Source organism: Cupressus sempervirens, chromosome 1 (assembly GCF_028749045.1).
Source record: "Cupressus sempervirens isolate cs-2001-9-10 chromosome 1, ASM2874904v1, whole genome shotgun sequence".
Taxonomy (NCBI): Eukaryota; Viridiplantae; Streptophyta; class Pinopsida; order Cupressales; family Cupressaceae; genus Cupressus; species Cupressus sempervirens.
This window is the reverse complement of record NC_143118.1, coordinates 804397604-804421580: the sequence shown is the minus strand read 5'-3', so window position 1 is coordinate 804421580 and position 23977 is coordinate 804397604. Positions and strand designations below refer to the sequence as shown.

The window sequence follows — 23977 nt, the reverse complement described above, 5'->3', positions numbered from 1 at the left end:
ATTGAACACTTCAACAAAACCATTTCAAATTACAATGCCATTTGAAGAAGGCTACCTCCAATTACATTGTCACTTCAAAGGGAAAACTCTTATTACAATAATACTTAAGTACCAGCAAACATTCTTTTTGAGAAACTATAATATTGAAGCAAAAGAAACTTTTGTTGATATTTATTGCTACAATAGGAATACATTCAATTAAATGTCCTCTTAAGAGAAAGAGGCCTCAACATTCAATTAAATGTCCTCTTTAAGAAGAGGACGCCTCAACAGACTACATTTTATTACAACAATAAGGCTCCAACAATGGACATTCATTTTAAAATACCATTCTATTTAAAAGAGACTATGAATACCTATATGCTATTTAATAGATATCTGATAAAATAAAGAATAATAAATTAAAGTTATGATAAAAGATAGGATAAGAAATTAAATGGCCTCTTAAGAGAGAGACGCCTTTTATTTCATTGAAATTTCAATAGACTATATTTGATTACAACATAAGGTCCAACAATTTTCCTTTAATACACCATTTTTATTTAGAAGAGACTATGAATACCTATACACTATTTAATAGATATCTGATAAAATAAAGAATAATATTAAAATTTCAATAGACTATTTTATTACAACAATAAAGCTCCAATGTATTTTCTTTAATACACCACTCTTATTTGGAAGAGACTATGAATATTCTATGTGCTATTTAATAGATATCTGATAAGACAAAGAATAATATAATGAAAGGTATGATAACAGATAATATACGAAAGTGAAGAGACGGCAGATGATGAGGTCAAGGCGAAGTATATAACTTAAAACTACCCTCAATTGTTGGTTATCAGCTTGACGCCTTTCCCCTGGAATGCAAATAAACTGATACGGACAGAACCCTGCAAGAAAGCACATCATTAAAGTCTTCCGTTATCAAAAGCAAGGACCAGTTTTCACTGTAAAGGCCAAAGTAATATATGCATAGAGAGCTTCAACCAAATTAACTGTTACAAACCCTTAATTATAACACTTACATAGAACCAAGGACGAAAGGGAGAGTTAAGTGAAATCCAAAGAAAAATATTGAAATAATAGCTGTAAGAAGCATTGCAACTGAGGTGGAATAAACCTGTAAGATTTAAATGGATGTTACATACAAGGCAGAAAAATGTACATATTAATTAAGTAAATGTACCAGCAAATATACCTTCACAATGTTATCTGCATATTTCATTACCATGGATACTGCAATCCCGCTGTAGACAAGTCGAGATTAAAGTAAATGTATAGCCAAGGACTAAACCAGCAACTAATTTGTAAAACATCCACTCCCCCCATTGTAATCTATTGAGAAATCAAGAAACTTGGAAAATTTGGTGTACCCAAGAGCATGGTTGATAATCATGCATACAGTGGTGAGCGAAAATCCATGAAAAAATCCGCTGCAAAACATCCAAAGGTACTTTATATAGGATGTGATTAAATTTGTATAAATGGAACTGCTCTTTCTCCAAATAATGCAGGCTAAATGGTAACAAGCTTCGTTATAAACTGGGATTATTCAAGTTGAGATTGATGAGAAATCGATATTACGTAGAAAGGACAGCAATAAAATTAAAGACATTAAATATTAGAGAACTACGAGACTTTTAATCATGCGGGGAGAATGAGACCCTGCCATACTTGTTCCTTATCTCATCATCCTGTGTGAATATAGCTCCAGCGCTGAAAATCATGCCAAATATATAAAGCCAGAAATTCTGGGCGTTGATATTTCTTGAAGGTCTTTTTTTAATGATAAGCTGTTAACACAAGATGACGAAAAAATCAGGTTAGAAATAGGAAAAAAATCGGGTCAGGGTTAGAGTTAGCAGGGTGAGTTAGAAAGAAACCAAAACCATGAATTGTTAATCCATAAAACTCGCTGTTTTTTTCCTAATAAAACTGGCAACAGGAGAATGTGATAAATCCATGATTTTGTACAATGTAATAAACAAACGCTATAACTTGTCTACAACATGAAACAAAAAATGGCAATGAAATTCTTGCCCCATACCTCAGTGTAAACACCAGCAAAGCCACTCAATAGTGCCATCGCCTGCAAGCAACATTAAGATAAAAATGACATCACTCAATGTAGCAAAATGAAACCACCCTTCAAATGATTTTATTCTCTTTGAATGAAATTGAAACTTAAATTCGGGACAAATAAAATTTGCTTACGATAGCCATGATCCAGCCCTGGACCGGAGTCTCTAAAACATGATCAGATCTGCAACAATATATTATGCTATTAGGAATAATGCAGTTTAATCCTCATATAGACTGTGTATATAGACTTTAACGACTGCTACTGTTATTAGCAGAAGTACTTTAAAAAGGATTTTCTTCGCACAGAATTGAATAAAGCATCACTGGGTTTAAGTCAGGGTATACACTCAAATCCAAAAGAATATAATCCAATAAATAATGCATTTATCAGAGTGGGAACCAGTCCCCAATAAGTTTAAAAAGTGGTTTTAAAATATAAGAACATTACTTACGATGAAGTCAGCTCTGCGGTAGTGCATCCAATACACAATAATATATAAGCTGACCATTGAATATCTGTTAATCTGCAAGAAATAGAGCATTTAGTAGCATTAAAGAAGAGGTGAAATTTGTTTCATCGCTGCGAACTTACTATGGCACACCGTTTAAAAGCTAATTTTGTATTATAGTTTTTATTTCCTGGCATCCAAGCAATTGTTTATTACAATATTCTGAATTCGCATATTCATTAAAAGAAGATACAAAGAAATTCTAATATTCATCATTCAACAGTTGAATGATTCAATTCGAAATGCAAAATGAAATAAATCATTAGACGGGGCAATTAACGTAATTGTTCAACATCGACAATATAGTGGGTTATCAAATCACGGTATGTTTGCACAACGAATGCATCAAATGGTCATGAAGCTGCCATTAATGTTCGGGAATTAGAGAAGTTCACATGAAATGACGAGCATTAGGAATGACGTATCAAACATGATACAGAAGGCATTGAGCGGATAAATGTCTGCATACAGAAAACACTTTCAAAACTGACAACCAACAATTAGACGGAGCATCAAGGATTTATATGTAGCAAACTAGCATGCATAATGCACAATCATCTCAGGGGCTCCTAGTTAATAGGAAAAGATTTCAAATTAAGCTTTAGCCCCTCCCCCCAAAAAATATTATCATGGGGCCTCCAGCTCCTTAAATATAGAGCCCAAGCCTCCCCATGAGACCCCAGGATAAAGGGTTCCAATACAGGGGGCTTCCTTAAAAATAGAGTGGATGGCTGCTAAGATTTTTTTGAAATATTTAAAAAATATTTAGTTTATTTCAGCATTAAAATTTTAGTTCCTAAACTTAAGGAAGCAGTGATCCCATGGATTTTAGAGTGAAAAAAAACTTTTAAGATTTTAAATTTGTGGTGTCATTGATTTACTATTTTTATAACTAAATTTTTCGAATGAATTGATTATTGACATGTGGCTTAAAAAACCCTAAGCTGGTGGATATTTTCAGCCCAACTGTTACATCCCAATTTTTGACCTAATTTGAAATATAGCCGTTGAAGTTCACATGAAGTCAAGTGACAGTTAAATTAGTTATAATCCTGTGAAATGATAAGATGGTTAGTCGTTTTAATTTCATGTGAAGATAACATGCTAGTTGATTATTTATCACGAATTCATGGAATGTAAAAGGCCGCTAGCCATTACGATTATTTATAACTTGTTATGATAATGTGATTTAATTGCGAAGAATTTCTTTGCAGAAAACACGTCAAAGGGGAGGAAGCATTGTCATACAAGAATAGGCACAGGAGCATCACCATCACTAGGTAGATGGGTTGAGGACCTAACGACTTGAAACAAGATACATCTATGGGACCCACACGAGCTATTCAAATAAATAATTTGAGAAACATAAATAATTGGGTTAAAATATAAAACGTACCTCAAAGGATTTAATATGATCTTTCACCTTATTATTATAATAGATATATCTCTATATGTATAGACATAAAAATGAAATGGCACCATTATATTATAATAATTTAATAAAGTGATGTCAACCCATTAATATATTTACATTTACATATATAAATATAAGATTAATATAATATTCAAATTATAATAACATTTGAATTATAATATATTCAAATTATTTTCTTCCAACTCTATACTTTTCATTTTAATATTCTTACTTATAACCAATTAAACACTTGGCATTTTTAATTGCCAAGATATTCTTTATGTTTCGGAAGCCAAAGAGTCTCCTTAGACCTTTTAATCTTTTCTCTCCTCTTCTTTGTTTTAATCGAATTAACACTTGGAAATTCGAATTGACACATAATCTTTGAACCAGTGGAAGTCAAGAAGTCACAGCTCATTCCTTTATATGGAAGCCGTGAGGGAGAGATGGGATCATCTTTTCCTTGATGCCTGAACTTCTTTATGCTTTGCTAAGTTTCCAGATTTTCCTTGTCTCAATAACCATTCGACCTTGCAATTCACCATTGTTATGTCTGCTGGTTACTTGCATATCGACTGATATTTCAAGTGGCTCGAATTCCATTCCTTGTCATGAAAGAATACAGGCTGAGAGCAAAGACTTTATGCAATAAAAGTGACGTCCCAATCATCTGAAGGAAAACTGATCCATCTGCAAGTTCTTCAACAATATCGACTTTTTATCAGGTCATGAAAACACCTTTCTAAGTTTCAAATGCATTACCTGCAGCAGTCCTGCCGAATACACCCAGACCTTGAGGATTAAGTTTCTGCAATAGATACATCTGCAATATCTTAAGGAGAGCGGACTTCCAATTTGATGCCAATTTCTCAAACTTCTTTACCACCACACACCCAAATCAAGCCTTGTCAAGCGGTTTGAACTTCTGCTCCTTGACGTGCAATAATTCCAGCTAAAGATCTGTGATTAATGTTCTGCAAGTAACATTTCAACACAACAAGAGAGGACCAAACAGAGTTCGAATCCTTCAGTAAAATATCAAATACTTACCAGGTCATGAGTTTATCTTTCCAAGTTTTTTAATGCAATTCTATAGTAGTCGGCTAATATCAGAACTTTCTCTTGTGTCTATGTTCATGTTACTTTATTTTTCTGAATGAACCTTGAAGATTTATAAAGCACTTCTTCTTATTTTTTTCTTTATATCCAGTTCAGTAGTATCCCATAAGAAGAGTTTCTAAATACAATAGGAACTTGAACGACTGTTACTGTTTTCAACAATAATATGATACAACTTATGATGGAAGATATCAAGGGCAGAATGCTCATAATCTTTTAACACACCTGAGATTCACTGGCAATGTAGCCAAGAATGGTGAAGAGGTGTCAAAGAGGAGAGTGCTCGTAATCTTTTTAATACACCTGGGATTCACCAGTGTTGGAATGTGTAAATTCCCCCTCAAATAAAATGTAAAAGTGTAATAGAGGATTCTAAAAGTTGTTGGATTACCAAATAGGGTTAGGTTCTAGAAAGAATTTATGTTTAGATAATTCTAGAAAAGTTTATTTGTTTTATGTCAGCTAATTTAGATGTTTTTGGAAATAATCAAAGACTTCTATAAAAGAGGCACAATGTAATGTTTTTTGTATCAAGGATCAGGCAATGAAACGAGTTTATAATTTCTCTGTCCCTGTATTGTGTATTTTGTGTTTAATTATCATTGTGGATCTGTCATGTCCCCTTTCTAGCAAACTAACTTCTACCGGGGATTTGCCTATCATTGGCTCTTGTAGGCAAATGAGATTGGAAAGAGAGTCGTTCAGTTGTCAGATGATTACATTCTTGCTCTCAAAAAGCTATTATCCAGTAAGTGGGGCTTACTTGTTTAATGCCGAATTGAGATTGTACTTAACTTTATAAAGTTATTTATTTAATTTTATAAAGTTAATTAATAATTAAATACATTATAATAAGTTATTATAATACCTTGTTCTGGAAGTTTCCAGCGTCTTCTCAAGAAGTGAATAAAAAGGGGACAAGAGGCACCCATTAGAAGCAAGCAGTTTTTGGATTCGACTTTTATTTCGACAAGAGCAATTTGTAGCCATTTGGTCTGCAAGTTCTCGAATTATCCTTGGAAATGAAAACTTCCATGGGTAAGCAATTTTGAGGATGTGGAATATCATCCAAATTATTGCACTCTGAAAGTGATACTGCAGTCACTTCAACAGGGCGAAATCTGTGGCCTAAGGCCAAGTGGGAGATTCAAGACTTAGAAGAATAAATCGCCATACTTCGAGTTATTGCAAGATTGGGAAATTCGTAGTGGAAGCCAGAAAACTATTAGGATCAGAGAATAATCTGATAAACGCTTCAAACAAGGAGGCGGAATTATATTCAGCAGACGAAATCACAAGTAGAGTTTCCTTCCGGCTAATAAATACGAGCCACTTGATCTGCTGGCGTCTCATGATTACTGGCGTCTCATAAAAGATTGGATTTCGGGCCGAATGGAATATAACCAGCCACGCGATTTGAGTAAGGCGATTGCAGTAGACAAAGGGCGGGCAATCTTCTTTCCAATCTGGAACAGCCGTTGAAGCAACATATATGAATATCGATTCACATTCAAGTTGAGACGCGTCAACTCTGAAGATTGAATTGAAGGGCTTACGGAATCATATATTAGAGAGGGTTCAGACAAGATACGAGTTCGTCAGGGCATTTCGATCAAAATTACAGGAGACGAAAATATATCTGAGGTCACATATCGGCTCCATTTTCCTTGCGACCCTCAACAAACTCAGTCGGGCACTTCCTTCAAGTCATGATTTATTACAAACAAGCAAATATTGCTTCCACCAAAAAAATCGGGATGAGAACGGGCTCGAAAGGTCACTGATCTACAGCTCCAAATAGCTCACGTGACAGTCTGGACATCACCAGTTTGGCACTTGTATCTGTCCAAGTTCCAACTGATTATTATATGTTTTTGCTAATGTAATGCCAGTGTTACAAATATTGATGAATAATTTAAATATTGCTGACTGCTTATTGTATGCATTTTCTTGTGTAACGGAGTTAGACAATAATCCAAATAGCACATTTAGTCGAAGTATTTAAATTCCCTAGTGTAATATCAGTAGTGATTAGCAAGGGTCATTTCAGTGGTATCAGAGCAGTAGTCCTGCCATCCTGTCGGGTAGAATATTTTATGCAACCCTATTCCAAATATTATATTTGCAGGAGAACAATATTTAAGGACAGAGATATGGGTGAAAGACCATCACAGAGTCCACCAAGATTTCCCAGAGTTGAGAGCTATCAGAAATAGTGACATCCGAACTATTTCTCTCAGGCGATTGGAAAGATTGGTGAGGCATAATGATATTGAATGGGCAGCCACATGTACTCTCATGCCTACACAGGAGGAACAACAAAAGACAGAATATCATCCAGACATCCAGATATTGAGGGAAAGGTATAGTAAGGTATTCAGCGACATTCCACCTGGTACACCACCTGATAGAGGGATTGAGCACATCATCAAATTAGAAGAGGGTGCTAAACCAGTCATGATCACTCCATACAAGCATCCAAAGAGACTCAAAGATGAAATAGAGAAAACCGTCAAGGAGCTTCTCGCGATGGGACACATCAGACCTAGTAAGTCTCCTTTTGCTTCTTCAGTAGTTTTGGTAAAGAAGAAAGATGGTTCGTTACAGATGTGTCTAGATTACAGGATGCTGAATAAGAAAACCATTAAGAATAGATATCCTATTCCACGGATTGATGAGCTAATAGATGAACTACATGGGGCATGTTACTTTAGTAAGATTGATTTGAGATCCGGTTACCACCAGATTAGAGTCAGAGAACAGGACATAGAGAAGACTGCATTCAGATGTCACTGTGGGCACTTTGAGTTTGTAGTGATGCCATTCGGCTTGACCAATGCACCAGCTACTTTCCAGTCTACCATGAATAGGGTCTTCCATCATCAGCTGAGGAAATTCGTGTTGGTTTTCTTTGATGATATCTTGGTTTACAGTCGGACATGGCACGAGCATATGGAGCATTTAGAGACAGTATTGAATACCTTACAGGTAGAGTCCTTGTATGCCAAAGAGTCCAAATGCGATTTGGGAATGACTGAGTTGTTATACTTAGGTCATATTATCAGTAGAGGAGTACGGATGGATCCTGATAAGATTCGTGCTATTGTGGAGTGGCCTATTCCTGAGAACCTAACTCAGCTGAGAGGATTCCTTGGTTTATGTGGCTTCTATCGCAGATTTGTTTGTGGATATTCGCAACATGCAGCTCCTATGACAGACTTGCTCAAGAAGGGAGCTTTTGTTTGGACAGCAAAGGCACAGGCTTGTTTTTACAAATTTAAGGAGATCATGACTTCATGCCCGATACTAGCATTGCCCGATTTTTCGAAGCCATTTGAACTTCAGTGTGATGCCTCAGGAGATGGTATTGGGGCTGTTTTGATGCAGGACAAACACCCTATTGCATATGAGAGCAGGAAACTCCGTGGGCCAGAGAGATCATTCAGCATTTACGACAAGGAGATGTTAGCGATCATGCATGCACTAGCTAAGTTCAGGCAGTATTTAGTAGGTGGTAAGTTTTGTATAAAAACTGACCACAACAGTTTGAGACATTTCCTTGGGCAGAGAAATCTCAATGATAGACAGTAGAAATGGGTGAGTAAGATACAGGCATACGACTTTGATATATCATATGTTAAAGGCACTCAAAATGTGGTAGCAGACGCCTTGTCACGCAGGCCACACCTTAGTTCGATGATTGAGATCTCTGAGGATTGGAAGCATCTGATTATTGCAGAATATGTTAGAGACCCATGGGCATCTGGTATAGTTGATGGGACCATTGTCGATGCTAGGTATTCACTTGTGGATGACTTGATCATTTACAAGAGCCGGATCCTTTTAGTCCCAGGATTGAAAGTGAAACGGTCTATTATGCAGGCTCTTCATGATTCACCCATAGCTGGTCATCCTGGGTACTTTAAAACATATAGACAGGTGCGGGAACGGTTTACATGGAAAGGACTCAAGAAGGATGTTTTGCAGTATGTTCGTGAGTGTTCTGTTTGTCAACAGAATAAACAGGAGCACACCTTTCCAGCAGGGCTCCTACAGCCACTTCCCATCCCGAGACAGAAGTGGGAATGCATATCCATGGATTTCATTACCGGGTTGCCCAAGGCTCAGGGTCGTGATTGCATTTATGTGGTGGTAGATAGACTAACGAAATATGCTCATTTCTTTCCCATCACCACAACTTATACAGCAGTACAGGTAGTTGAGGTTTTTTTTAGAGAAGTTCTCAGATTACATGTGATACCCCGTAGTATTGTCAGTGACAGGGATAGCAGATTCTTGAGTCATTTTTGGAAGGAGGTGTTTCAATTATGTGGCACTGAGCTTACACCCAGTACTAGTTATCACCCGCAAACCGATGGACAGACGGAGATAGTAAACAAGTGGGTGGAAGGCTACTTGAGGAACTACGTGGCTGATCAGCAGAAGACATGGGTAAGATGGATTTATTTGTGTGAATATTGTTACAATACCACTTTTCACATGTCAATTCAGATGACACTCTTTCGAGCTTTATATGGGTATGAGGCACCGAGTTTTATTGACTTGCTAATGAGTGATGTTCGGGTTCCACGTGCTGGGGATTTAATGCAAGAGAGTAAAGATATTATTAGCACTCTTCGGGATAACATAGCTCGAGCACAAAACCAATATAAGCAATATGCAGATTAGAAGAGAACTGAGAGAAGCTCTGAGGTTGGTGACATGGTTTACCTCATGCTTCACCCTTTTCGGCAATCTACTCTTAAAAGAAGTGGGTCAGAAAAGCTTAAGCCTAGATATTATGGGCCTTTCAGGATCACCAGACGAATAGGGGAAATGGCTTATGAACTTGAGCTTCTAGCAGATAGTAAAATGTATAATGTGTTTCATGTGTCGCGCCTCAAAAAGGCGTTGGGGCAGAATGTGGTACCTTCTACAATATTACCTCCTCTGGATGATGAAGGGAAATTGATCTTAGTGCCAGAATTCATTTTGGAAAGCAAGGAAAAACAGCTCCGCAGAAGGGTAATCAAGGAATATTTGGTTAAATGGAGAGATCTACCAGTTGAAGATGCCACTTGGGAAAATGAAACAATTTTGCAACATCCAGCTTTGAAATTGCTTGAGGACAAGCAATTTTAGGAAGGGCGGACTGTCATGTCCCCTTTCTAGCAAACTAACTTCTACCGGGGATTTGCCTATCATTGGCTCTCGTAGGCAAATGATATTGGAAAGAGAGTCGTTCAGTTGTCAGATGATTACATTCTTGCTCTCAGAAAGCTATTATCCAGTAAGTGGGGCCTACTTGTTTAATGCCGAATTGAGATTGTACTTGACTTTATAAAGTTATTTATTTAATTTTATAAAGTTAATTAATAATTAAATACATTATAATAAGTTCTTATAATAACTTGTTCTGGAAGTTTCCAGCGTCTTCTCAAGAAGTGAATAAAAAGGGGACAAGAGGCACCCATTAGAAGCAAGCAGTTTTTTGATTCGACTTTTATTTCGACAGGAGCAATTTGTAGCCATTTGGTCTGCAAGTTCTCGAATTATCCTTGGAAACGAAAACTTCCATGGGTAAGCAATTTTGAGGATGTGGAATATCATCCGAATTATTGCAATCTGAAAGTGATACTGCAATCACTTCAACAGGGCGAAATCTGTGGCCTAAGGCCAGGTGGGAGATTCAAGACTTAGAAGAATAAATCGCCATACTTCGAGTTATTGCAAGATTGGGAAATTCGTAGTGGAAGCCAGAAAACTATTAAGATCAGAGAATAATCTGATAAACGCTTCAAACAAGAAGGCGGAATTATATTCAGCAGACGAAATCACAAGCAGAGTCTCCTTCCGGCTAATAAATACGAGCCACCTGACCTGCTGGCGTCTCATGATTACTGGCGTCTCATAAAAGATTGGATTTCGGGCCGAACGGAATATAACCAGCCACGCGATTTGAGTAAAGCGATTGCAGTAGACAAAGGGCGGGCAATCTTCTTTCCAATCTGGAACAGCCGTTGAAGCAACATATATGAATATCGATTCACATTCAAGTTGAGACGCGTCAACTCTGAAGATTGAATTGAAGGGCTTACAAAATCATATATTAGCGAGGGTTCAAACAAGATACGAGTTCGTCAGGGCATTTCGATCAAAATTACAGGTGACGAAAATATATCTGAGGTCACGTATCGGCTCCATTTTCCTTGCGACCCTCAACAAACTCAGTCGGGCACTTCCTTCAAGTCACGATTTATTACAAACAAGCAAATATTGCTTCCACCAAAAAAATCGGGATGAGAACGGGCTCGAAAGGTCACTGATCTACAGCTCCAAATAGCTCGCGTGACAGTTTGGACATCACCAGTTTGGCACTTGTATCTGTCCAGGTTCCAACTGATTATTATATGTTTTTGCTAATGTAATGCCAATGTTACAAATATTGATGAATAATTTAAATATTGCTGACTGCTTATTGTATGCATTTTCTTGTGTAACAGAGTTAGACAATAATCCAGTTAAAACAGAAAAAAAGGATATGATGTGGAATCAAGTTTGATATTTATGTAGGGTTGGTTTCAAGTTATTTAAAGATTTAATTAAAAATATGGAAGTAAAAAGGCATTTAGAATTATCTAAAACAAAGAGTAAGGTGTGTTAAATTGTTGATTTCAATGGGAAAAGTTGGTAGAGTTCAAAAAGAGAAGACAAATAAGTTAAAAGAAGAATTAGTAATGGTGAAGAAAGAAAATGAAATATTATTATGTGAAAAAGATATTATGCAAAAGGAATTGGCAAAAGTAAGAAATGAAATGGGAGAAAAAAAGTTTAAATTGTTAAATGAAATTAGTGTCTACATAGAGGAAATTGAAGAGCTGGAAAATAGGCTAAAATTTGTGGAAGTACATAATTGGTAGGTGAAGGAAACATGCAAGCTTAGAGAGCAAAATAAAGAATTAGAAAAGAAGTTAAAGTTGTTTTATGATGTTGAGAAAACAAACGAAGTTTTAGAAGATAATGTGAAGAAATTGGAAGAGGAAAATAATATGTTAAAGAAGGAATTGTCTACTCTGAAACAAGAGAAAGAATGTTTGATTGTGAAACCATTTGTATGTGATGTTATCTTGTGACACAAATGATTTAAATGATTATGGGATTAAGAAATGTGATTTTGCTGAAGTTGTTTGCAAAAAGGAGTGTATTGATAAACATGAAAATTGTATTGACAAAACTTCTAGCTATTATAATGACTATTTTGGTGTGAAGATTATGGAAAGAATGGGTTCCAGAGGTAAAAGTTTAGGTAAAAATGAACAGGCAATGAAAAATTCGATTGAGCTTACAATTAGGCCAAAATATGAAGGTTTTGGATATGATGCAAGCAATGGAAACATGAATAAGTGTTCAAGAGAATCAATTGAAAACATAAAGATTGTGCAATGTTCACACTGTAACAAGAAAGGGCATACAAAGGATAGATGTTGGGATATACATCCTTGTAATATTTGTGGCTTGAAAAATCATTGTTATAAAACATTTTGGAATAGAGATTGCAAAAAAGATTATATTGCAGGTTGTATAAAAATGGATTGTGGATGGAGCTATGGATTGAATTGGCAAAGAATTGCAAGAATGATCAAAGGTTTATTCAAGTACAAATATTCAAGTGTAAGAAGGAATGCAACAACATTGGGAAACATATTAAAGCAAGGCATCAAGAGGCAAAAGGTTATTAGTGAACCCTGTCACTAGTATTTGTGACAGATGGGGCAAGATTATCAATAGATCCTGTGAACAGAGGAAATTGTTGGCAGCCAATTGCTTACAAAATGTTTGTAGAAATTAAAGGCCGCAGCCTTGGGAGAAACTATTAATGAAGAAACTAACAATACGAAGATTATCGAAAAATTGCATTTTGGCATCAGGCAAAAGAAAGGATTTGGATTTGTATGCAACAACATTTGAGGTTGAAACTAGGGGGGAGTGTTGGAATGTGTAATTTCCACCTTAAATGAAATGTAAAAGTGTAATAAAGGATTCTAGAAATTGTTGGATTACCAAATAGGGTTAGGTTCTAGAAAGAATTTATGTTTAGATAATTCTAGAAAAGTCTATTTGTCTTATGTCGACTAATTTAAAAGTTTTTGAAAACAATCAAAGACCTCTATAAAAGAGGCACAATGTAATTTTTTTTGTATCAAAGATCAAGTAATGAAATGAGTTTATAATTTCTATATGTGCCTGTATTGTGTATTTTGTGTTTAATTATCATTGTGGATCCAATCCATCCACCTCCATCAACCAGAATGGTGAAGAGGTGTGAAAGGGCAGAGTGCTCGTAATCTTTTGATACACTTGGGATTCACCAGCAATGTAGCCAAGAATGGTGAAGATGTGTGAAAGGGCAGAGTGCTCGTAATCTTTTAATACACTTGGAAATCACTAGTTGTGTAGCCATGAATTGTGAAGAGGTGGAATAAATCTGCAAGAAAACAAAAGAGAAACCAGACATGATTAAAATTAATAATCTCACCTCATAGCTCATGCATGATCCTGTTATTGTAATCTTCTGCTGTCAACTCTAGTGGTGTGGTTAGATACCAAGATGCTCAGTGGATGACAAGATGATCCCTGTCTATTCCGAGTAGGGAGGGTCTTTCTCGTTAGAGATAGTGTGGAGATAAGTTATGGTCCTAAGTTCGGTGGTTAAGCCCTTGACAATGTTTCACCTCTCCCCAAGCTGTCAAATGTACAACAGACAAAAATAAGCTTTATATTCAATTCTTTGTCAGAAACAAGTATTTTTACATTTATGATGAAAATGCAAGACTAAGGTAAGATTAATTGAGTTTTATCATCGATACAGTTACTTTACATTTAGTTGCGAGAGAAAGATTTATCTGATGGATTGTTATATCAATCTTTCATTTATATGAATAATAAATATGAGCATATCTTCTAATCTTATGTTATTGCCACAGTTAAGCAATCAAAAGGAAAGGAATGATACAATGGTATTTCAAGCCCTAATTGATTTAGTTGTATCTGAAGCCCTAATTGATTCAGTGGTATCTAAAATCCTAAATGATACAATGGTATCTGAAGTCCTAATTGATTCAATGGTATCTGAAGCCCTAAATGATACACTGGTATCTAAAAACCCTAATTGATTTAGTGGTATTTGAAGCCCGAATTGATACAGTGTTATGTGATGCCCTGATTTTATAGTGGTATTTAATAATACTTGTCATTTGATTTCGATATAGCAGTATTGGATGGTAGTTGTTATTTGATATTGTTATAGTGGTACTTGTGGACTAACCTAGGTGGTTACAGAAGCATCCCTACAATGATTTTTTGGTTCAAATTCCATGGTATATGGATTTTAATTTCTATAGTAAATTTATTGTTGATGTTTAAAGTTCTTAGTTAACAAGTTTTGTTTAACTGATTTTAACAGTAGATCTCATTCACATGAACATAACTAATATAATTGTCCTCCTATGAAATTGAAGTAATAATTGTATTTCTTTGAATAAGTTGTTAATTAAGGCCCGAGGAAACTGGTTGTTACACATACATTACATTCCAATTTTAAATACTCCTTTATAATGTTCGTTTCAATTTCTATTTCATCGAGGATGATGAAACACAACAGAAATGGTATGTTACATCCCAATTTTTGACCTAATTTGAAATATAGTTGTTGAGGTTCACATGAAGTCAGTTGACAGTTAAATTAGTTATAATCCTATTAAATGATAAGAGGGTTAGTTGTTATAATTTCATGTGAAGATAACATGCTAGTTGATTATTTATCACAAATTCATGGAATTGAAAAGACAGCTATCCATTATGATTATTTATAAATTGTTATGATAATATGATTTAATTGTTGAGAATTCTCTTGCAGGAAACACGTCGAAGAGGTGGAAGCATTGTCAAAAAAGAATTAGGCACAGGAGCATCAAGGAAAACATGAATCCATCTCTTTCTCACAGCTTCCATATAAAGGAATGAGCCGTGACTTCTTGGCTTCCACCGGTTCAAAGATTATGTGTCAATTCAAATTTCCAAGTGTTAATTCGATTAAAACAAAGAAGAGGAGAGAAAAGATTAAAATGTCTAAGGAGACTCTTTGGCTTCCGAAACATAAAGAATATCTTGGCAATTAAAAACGCCAAGTGTTTAATCGATTATAAGCAAGAATATTAAAATGGAAAGAATAAAGTTGGAAGATTATAATTCGAATATATTATAATTCGAATGTTATTATAATTTGAATATTATTATAATCTTATTTTTATATATGCACATGTAAATATATTAATGGGTTGACATCACTTTATTAAATTATTATAATATAATAGTGTCATTTCATTTTTATATCTATATGTGCATATATAGATATATCTATTATAATAATAAGGTGAAAGATCATATTAAATCCTTTGAGGTACATTTTATATTTTAACCCAATTATTTATGTTTCTCAAATTATTTATTTAAATAGCTCATGCGGGTCCCACACATGTATCTTGCTTCAAGTCGCTAAATCCTCAACCCATCTACCCAGTGATGGTGATGCTCCTGTGCTTAATTATTTTCTCACAATACTTCCACCCCTTCGACGTGTTTCCTGAAAGGAAATTCTCCACAATTAAATCATATTATCATAACAAGTTATAAATAATTATAACAGCTAGCTGCCTTTTCAATTCTTTGAATTCGTGATAAATAATCAACTAGCATGTTATCTTCACACGATATTATAATGACCAACCATCTTATCATTTCACAAGATTATAACTAATTTAACTGTCAACTGACTTCATGTGAACCTCAACGACTATATTTCAAATTAGGTCAAAAATTGAAATGTATCATACCATTCCCCTTGTGTTTCATCGTCCTCGATGAAATTGAAATTGAAATTGAAACGAACATTATAAAGGAGTATTTAAAATTGGAATGTAACACCAGCCCATTTTCACCCAATCAAATCGAGAAGGCTAAAAAGTTGGAGCTCTTATTTTATAGGAAAAGAATCCAAATAAACCTTTAGCCCCCTTAAGGCCAACCACTCCACAAAAATAGAGTCCAAGCCCCTCCCATGGGACCCTGCCTAAGCATGTAAAAAAAATGACCAAAAAAAACCCACCTACGAAACCATCAGCAAGAAAATATTGACCCCTAGAAGGAGAGTGGAAATGAATCTGTCCTATCTTTCAGATATGAAAAAAAGAGGCTTTTCTTTCAGGAAGCATCATGTAGTCAACTCCATTGAAAGGCCCATGTCAGAATCAGGTCAAATAAAATGGGCTGGACTGGCAACAGATTGAAAAACTTGTAGGTTGCAGGCAAATCACAAAAAACCCACCTACAAAACCATCAGCAAGAAAATATTGACCCCTAGAAGGAGAGTGGAAATGAATCTGTCCTATCTTTCGGAGATGAAAAAAAGAGGGTTTGGAAATGAATCTGTCCTATCTTTCGGAGATGAAAAAAAGAGGGTTTTCTTTCAGGCAGAATCATGTAGCAACTCCATTGAAAGGCCCATGTCAGAATCAGGTCAAATAAGATGGGCTGGACTGGCAACAGATTGAAAAACTTGTAGGTTGCAGGCGAATCACAAAAAACAGTACTCAAAGAGAAAACAGAACAGAGCATTTCACTATTGTATGCTACAGCTACCAATAAAAATGCCAAATAAAAATATTGTACCCTACTGAGTTATAGAAGATCGATGATTCATGTTCTACATTACTGGGGACCCGGCTCTAAAAAAACCGTCCCCATATCAGCAACAATCCAGGACTTGGGACAGACAGGGGACATCCCCTCCCCGCCCAACTTACCAACTCAGCGGAAACATTTCCAAAATTTGGGGACAGCAGAAAAAAAATTTAGGAACATCTGAACGTATCAGGGATGCATTGGGCATCCCTCAACCATCCCTGGGATGATCAAAGGTCCTCCCCAGGCTGGGTAGCATCACAGCATAAAAAAAGCACATTTTCAGCCTTTTTATAAAGGCTTAGGCACAAGACATGCTCTCTCATCCTTCTCTCTTTTGCTTTCTCTTGCTTGAAGCTTGAAAGAGGTTAGTTACATCCTTCCATTAACTTGCTTTTCTGTTTTTTTTCAAAGCTTGAAATCTCAAAGAAAATGAGCAGCAGTAAGGGTGGCTAGTGAGAATGAAGTGCGAGTGGTGGAAATATTGTTGAAAGTGTTGAGACTAGTAATGGCCAGCAAACCCAACTTGTTTAAGTGTCCTTCAAAAATCATGGAAAAATATGCAAAGAGACCTTTTAAAAAGAACAGATATTTTTTCCAATATGTTACACCTAAGAATCAAAAGATAAAAGAAATCATGTGAGTGTAGGGTAAGGGATTGTTATGTTTGTTTAGATTACTTTTGAAGCAGCTACACGGGTGAAATCTAATTTTTTGGGTATTGCATGTCGTGGGGTTAAAGCTTATCCAAAACTAAAAGAGTAGAACAAGATAGAGTGCCATTAGTTGCACGTGGAGGCTAAAATGGGGAAACAAAGTTTGGCAACATCTAGCCCCGTCATCCACACTTGATAGTAGTCATGTTGACACAAGAGGAAAGAGGAAAATAGCTGGTGGTAAGAAGGGAGTGTCAGTTGAAGGTATGTAAAAATGTGCAAGCACAAGATGCTATAATGTCTTCCTTTGCCAAATTATTGTTTGCCCATGTCATCCAATTTCATGTGGCTCCTTCCTCTTGCTTCAAACAAATGGTGAGTGATATTCATTATTGCTTCCTCATTTGTACCCCGTGGGGATTATAAGCTACAAACTACCCTCCTAGACAGAGAGTATCCCACAATTAATGTGTTGTTGAAAGATATGAGACAAACTTGGGTAAGGATTGACAACATAAGAATGCAAATTTCCAATTTAACATTTTGAAAGATGCCATAGAGGAGGTTGGACCTGCCAAGGTTTTACATTTTTTAAACTTCAAAAATTATTACATGTGTAATCTAACTGAGCCTTTTAAATTTTAACTATATATATATATATATATTACAAGTATGCCACTTACTTCATCTTGTTGGAGAGGATGGTTGAGGTGCATCAGCCTCAACAATTGATGGTTGTGAATACAAAGGCGACCCAACGGCCTAATTCAAGCTCTCTCCAAGAAAATCAGTCCAACAAAAGATCCTTGATGACAATTAGTGGGCCACAATGAGGTAATAATCTGCTAATATTATTTAAAATTAAATATTATATTGCTAATTTTCATATTAAATTTCAGATTATAATTATTTTGAACTTTTTGTTTCGATTTGGCAAATATATTGTCTCTATGATCTCACTCATTGTAGATGTGATTACATATGCCAACATAGAGTCTCCTATTCTTGGAGTCATTTGACAGTATATTTGGAAAGATAGAGCATACAATTTTATCTAGGGAACCTACTTTGGGCTAATCTATGCAACATATTAGGACTTGTAATGCCCCCTCTACTAGGGTTAATTGAAGATGAGTAAAACCTGCAAAAGAAATGTCAGAATAAAATAATAAGTTCAATTATAATATTCTACTCTCTATCCTAACCCCAAACCTTAAGAAAGTCTCCAGATTTGATTTCCTAACCCTTAGTTATTCCACCATCTTCTTCGGAGTACACCCCTTAAGGTTCTTCTTAAACGAGACATTCTCTATCCAAGGCGAAACACATGCATATGTTGATATCATCAGAATATTGTGGCACATCAAAGGCGTGTTGGTCAGATGGAGATTATATCAATCTCACATACTAACATTACAGAAATGATAATCTCAGGCGTGTCTATCAGATGAAGATTATTTATCTCACATACCGACAATAGAAAGACTCCTTAATCTCATGCATGTAGGTCAAATGGAGATCATTAATCTCACATAGAAGCATTATAGAGATTATAGCAATATGGTCGTGTCAATTAGATGGAGACTATAAAATTCTTATAACAACACTATTAAAGTTTAGATCAATATCTTCCCCCTTAAGAGGTTATATTGATCTCTTCTTGAAATATTACATATTAATGATCGTAACACATCAATATATTATCTATATTTAAAGTATAACATTATTGTGTGTGTGTGCACGTGTGTTTGCGTGCACACGCGCGTGTGTATGTGCGCGCGTGTCCGTCGCATATGTTTCATAATTATAATATTCATTTTCCATATAAAGGAATTAAAAAGATAAATAAAACTAAAACTAAAGAATATCTTATATCTATTATGAATGACCTTTGAGGTCTATTATACTTCTTTTCCTTGATTTATTATATTCTACATGTAGGAAAGCATTACGGAGATTCCTCCTTAATACATTATTTTATTCCTCCTTAATACTTTACTTTTTACACCTTAATTTGTAAGTGAGATATCTACTATTTTCTTTTTATTTGCTGAAAAATCTCTATGCTAATCAATGGATAATTTACGTATCTTTCCTTCCTTTTCGATAATCCTTAGTCTTCGTCTGAGCAGCCAAAGTGGGGAATGATGTCCTCTTTCAATTTGTTTTCTTAAAACCTTTTTAATAGCTCGATCTCTTCCTTTATCTTCGGTGGAGATTTTTTGTTTTCACTTTTCTTCATACATGGATTCGATCCTCTTTCTATATTTAATGTGTCCCAATGATTATTTGTTTCAAGACTTCTTTTTAGTCCTCATTATCTTATGCTCCTTCGTGACATGTCCTGAATAATCAATTATATTTTAAATGTATGCCCCTCCATATTGCTTTTTGTCATATGTAATATATAGTTAATAAGTCTCCCCGAAATGTTGTGACCCTCTATGAATGGTTCAATTTTTATTATTAAAATGCATTTTTTAATAATCTTTAATTAACGATGTTGGTAACCGACTCCTAGTCAATTTTCTTTGGTTTGTAAAATATCGTCCTTCATTTTATTTGTATTTATTTATTAAATAAGAATGTGTGGACAACATTAATAATAATATGCTCAATATTATTATTAGTATCATTAGGTAATATTGTTTAATTAAATCCTAATAGCAATATCACTACTTTATATTTATTTGTTGAAAAATGTCTACGTTAATCAATGAATATTTACTTATCTTTCCTTCATTTTCGATGATCCTTAATCTTAGTCTTAGCAGACAAAGTGGGGAATGATGTCCACTTTGAATTTATTGTCTTTAACTTTTTAATAGCTCAATCTTGTCCTTTATCTTCAATGGGGATTATTTGGTTTTACTTTTCTTCATACATGAATTTGATCCTCTTTCTATTTTGCATGTGTCCCAGAGATTATTTGTTTGAAGTCGAGTTTTTTTAGTCATTATCTTATGCTCCTTGATTGTCCCCCTCCGTATTGTTTTTTCTGTCATATGTAATATATAGTTAATTATCCTCTCTAAAATGTTGTGATCCCTCTATGAATGGTTCAGTTATCATTATTAAAATGTTTTTCTTAATAATGTTTAATTAATGATGTTGGTAAACGACTCCTAATCAATCTTCTTTAAATGGTAAAATATAATCATTTATTAAATTTGTATTTATTTATTAAATAAGAATATATTTGGACAATATTAATATTAATAATAATACATTCAATATTATTATTGGTATTATTACGTAATTTATTTAAATATTGAAATATAATATTAAACTATTCATATATTAAAATTCATTATTCTTATATCTTGGCATATTTGTTAGAATTGATCAAATTTACAATTTTTCATTTCATGGGTTTATCTTAATCAAGGTTCATTGCAACCCCATTGTGAGGTGGAACATAATGAATAGCCCAATTCATACGAAAGCCTATGCTCTAAATCCCAAATGGTATGTGCAAAAATGAATAGAAGGTGCCTCCATGTGACAATCCAAAGGTATTAGATGGGTTCACATAGGTCATTGATAAGATGTTTCTCAAAGAGGAAGATTCCATAATTTGCACACAATTCTTTAGATTTCCAAAATTTCACCATCCAACATTACATAATCTAAGGTGAGGTTGGATCCTATTAAATGGAGGACATGGCATTGGAGGGTTACACCACAATTGAAGGTACTTGCCTCTAGCCTCCTTGTACAGGTTGACAATTCTTCTACTGTGGAGAGGAATTAATATCCGTATGGCTTTATCCACTATTGAGAAGAATATACTTACCTCTAGAGGAGTATAGAAGTGTGTGGCCACGTATAATCCTCTTTAGCTTCGAGATTGTAAATCCCAAAGTATCGAAAACCTTCAACTTTATGATGGGATGTTGATTTTAAAAATGTGGCCTAGGTCAATGAGGAAGAGACATCATTGAGATTGATTTGGGTTTTGTTGAATGTAGATGAGCATGATAGTGGTAGTGACTCAAAGGAGGGCTCTCATTTTGATCCAATGGTGGCAGCAGAGTAGCCTTTTGAATGTTTGTATGTTATTATTTTAATATCACATGTATATTGACAACAAATTCTGAATTGTAAATCCATATTAAATATAGACTATTGAAATTTTGTATGTTAACGTTTTACAACAATTAAATGGCATGCTTAATCCATGTTTTCATATGCATGTAATGTTTATCTATAAATTTCTCCTTATATTTTAATTTTCTTCCTATATTTTATATAGCTATCCCCTTTTCTATTTCGTTCTCATCCCCAAACTTGTTGTAATGTCCCCATCATAAAATAAAGAACAATTTTTAATTGTATTTGAGGAACTGATCAATTTAGTTGGGGCCCATTTTTATTTTATTTCTCTGTAGGTGTTGTCATGTCGTGAGTCGACACTTTGTTTCTCCCTTGAGAGATTTCTCTCCAACGTTGTATATATGTCTATTAAGTTGAATATTTTTAGGATGGATCTAATTTTATTTTTGTATAGCGAATTCCATTGGGAGTTTAGATTGTCATCATTTTGAAAGTGAAAGATCTTCCCTATTTGGCTTGTTATAGTTTCGGTAGGATTCAAGCCTACCATATCTTGCCTGTGGATTACTTTGCTTGGATATTGAAATCTAAGCGCCATCATTGTTTGCAACTAAGCTCTGTAATGAACAAATATTCCTCGACAATATATTTATCATTGTATTCTGTGTTCCCAACCCAACAACAATCTATTTGAAGTTTGTCGATATCATTAACATTCAAACTAATTTAACCATTCATGTTAATTTGCATTTAATATTGTACTACTGTGTCTAATTCTAAACTCCTCCAATCACTAAGTAAATCACCGATCACTCAACTTAGAAAGGAGGGACAGTTTGACCATATGGCATTTGCTGGTTGTATGGCTTAAGCAGCACTGTACGCATTGGATGAGAGAGGACGGACACATAATCTCTATGCACACATCATTGCCCCACCCTATGTCCACGAATAGTCAATGCAGGAGGACCAAATCACTATACGATCATGCATTAGACCATCATACGAGCCGATTGGGATTATCATATGACAACCATGTAAGCATGCAAGGTATAAAGTCAATGCATTGGCAATATCCCTAACCATACAAGATTGCACTAGAAGGTTGCATATTGGGTGGTGGTTGTCTTGCAGGCATGTCCTAATTGTATCCTATATGGGTTGCGAATATCACATTGGTAACAGAGTCGACGACCTTGCCAACTTGTGGGAAGTGAATGCAAGTTTATAATAGGAAGAGAAGGTAATATCACTTGGTAGAATAGGGAACTCCCAATATCCCATTTTCAAAGTCATGTCTCTTCTAAGAGAGCTAACCAGGAATAAAGTCCAGATCAATGAGATTCACCGTCTTAAGGAGAAAAAATTACAAAAACTTGGCCAAGGCAAAATATCCAAAGAACACAATTGAAATAGTGATGATTCAATTACAAGAAGGGAAAACCCTCACCCCTCACACTCTCTCCCTTCAATGTTGACTTTCTCTCCATAAGACTAAGACACCACATAGATGACGATAACCAACTTCCTAAGAAATGCGAGAACAGTTGCGAAAAGATTGGAGGAATGCAAATGTAGGGGGGGGATATATCTTACAAAGATTATGTTGAGTCAAGAATGAAATACTCCAGTAGTAGTAGTCATCATTTTAAGGATGATCTCGAGAGGAAGTTAAGCAAGGTAAATCTGTCTTTGTTTGATGGATCCGGATCAATCTCTACTCAATCATGGGTGATAAAGGCAGACACATACTTTCCTCTCAATTCAATGCCTAAAGAAGAAGCAATTAAATTCCTTGCACTCAACCTGGGATTGGTGCATGAATAGTGGCATCACAATATGGTTACTCTCGGTTGTTACCAAGAAACCACTTATGTCTAGTTTACAAAAAATCTTATAAACCATTTTGATGGTAAATATTCAGAACTCAATTTTAAAAAATTGTAACAGCTGAGTCAAATTAGATCAGTTAACAGTTACATTATTGAGTTCTGGAGACTATCTATGTTTGTACCAGATATTTCAGAGATACGGTGAACCGTTCTATTCATAGATGGACTAATAGATGCATTCAAGGGATGGATAAAAGGGTTCAATGCCAACACCCTCTCCAAGGCGATCAAGAAAGCCAAAAGCATGGATACATCAACTTCATCTTCTCAAAATTATTCACACAGCAAACAACCATTGGTTCTAAAAGAGAGACAACAAACCCCACCTAAAGAAGCCATCACTGGATGAGGTCACCAGAGAAGAACTTAGGACAAAAAATATTTATTTTACCTGCAAAGAGCCATGGCAACCTAGGGACATATTCTCAGGAAAAGAAAAAATACACTAAATTGAGGTCATGTCTGATGGTGAGGAAGAACAGGAGGATCTGGTAATTTAAGGGG

General features: G+C 35.1%; 1 protein-coding gene across 1 annotated transcript in view; it reads right to left on the bottom strand.

Annotated features, from left to right (window-relative positions):
• Window positions 1-585: 585 nt before the first annotated feature.
• The window catches only part of LOC149580312 (CMP-sialic acid transporter 2-like), a 135205-nt gene continuing 111813 nt past the window's right edge, over window positions 586-23977 (bottom strand). The window contains exons 8-15 of the mRNA XM_089813479.1: window positions 2541-2612; window positions 2221-2269; window positions 2054-2095; window positions 1681-1799; window positions 1380-1439; window positions 1205-1253; window positions 1032-1126; window positions 586-896 (exon numbers count right to left, since the gene is read on the bottom strand). Coding sequence (XP_089669605.1) covers window positions 845-896; window positions 1032-1126; window positions 1205-1253; window positions 1380-1439; window positions 1681-1799; window positions 2054-2095; window positions 2221-2269; window positions 2541-2612 — 538 coding nt within the window. The 3' untranslated portion in view covers window positions 586-844. The remainder of the gene's footprint in view (window positions 897-1031; window positions 1127-1204; window positions 1254-1379; window positions 1440-1680; window positions 1800-2053; window positions 2096-2220; window positions 2270-2540; window positions 2613-23977) is intronic.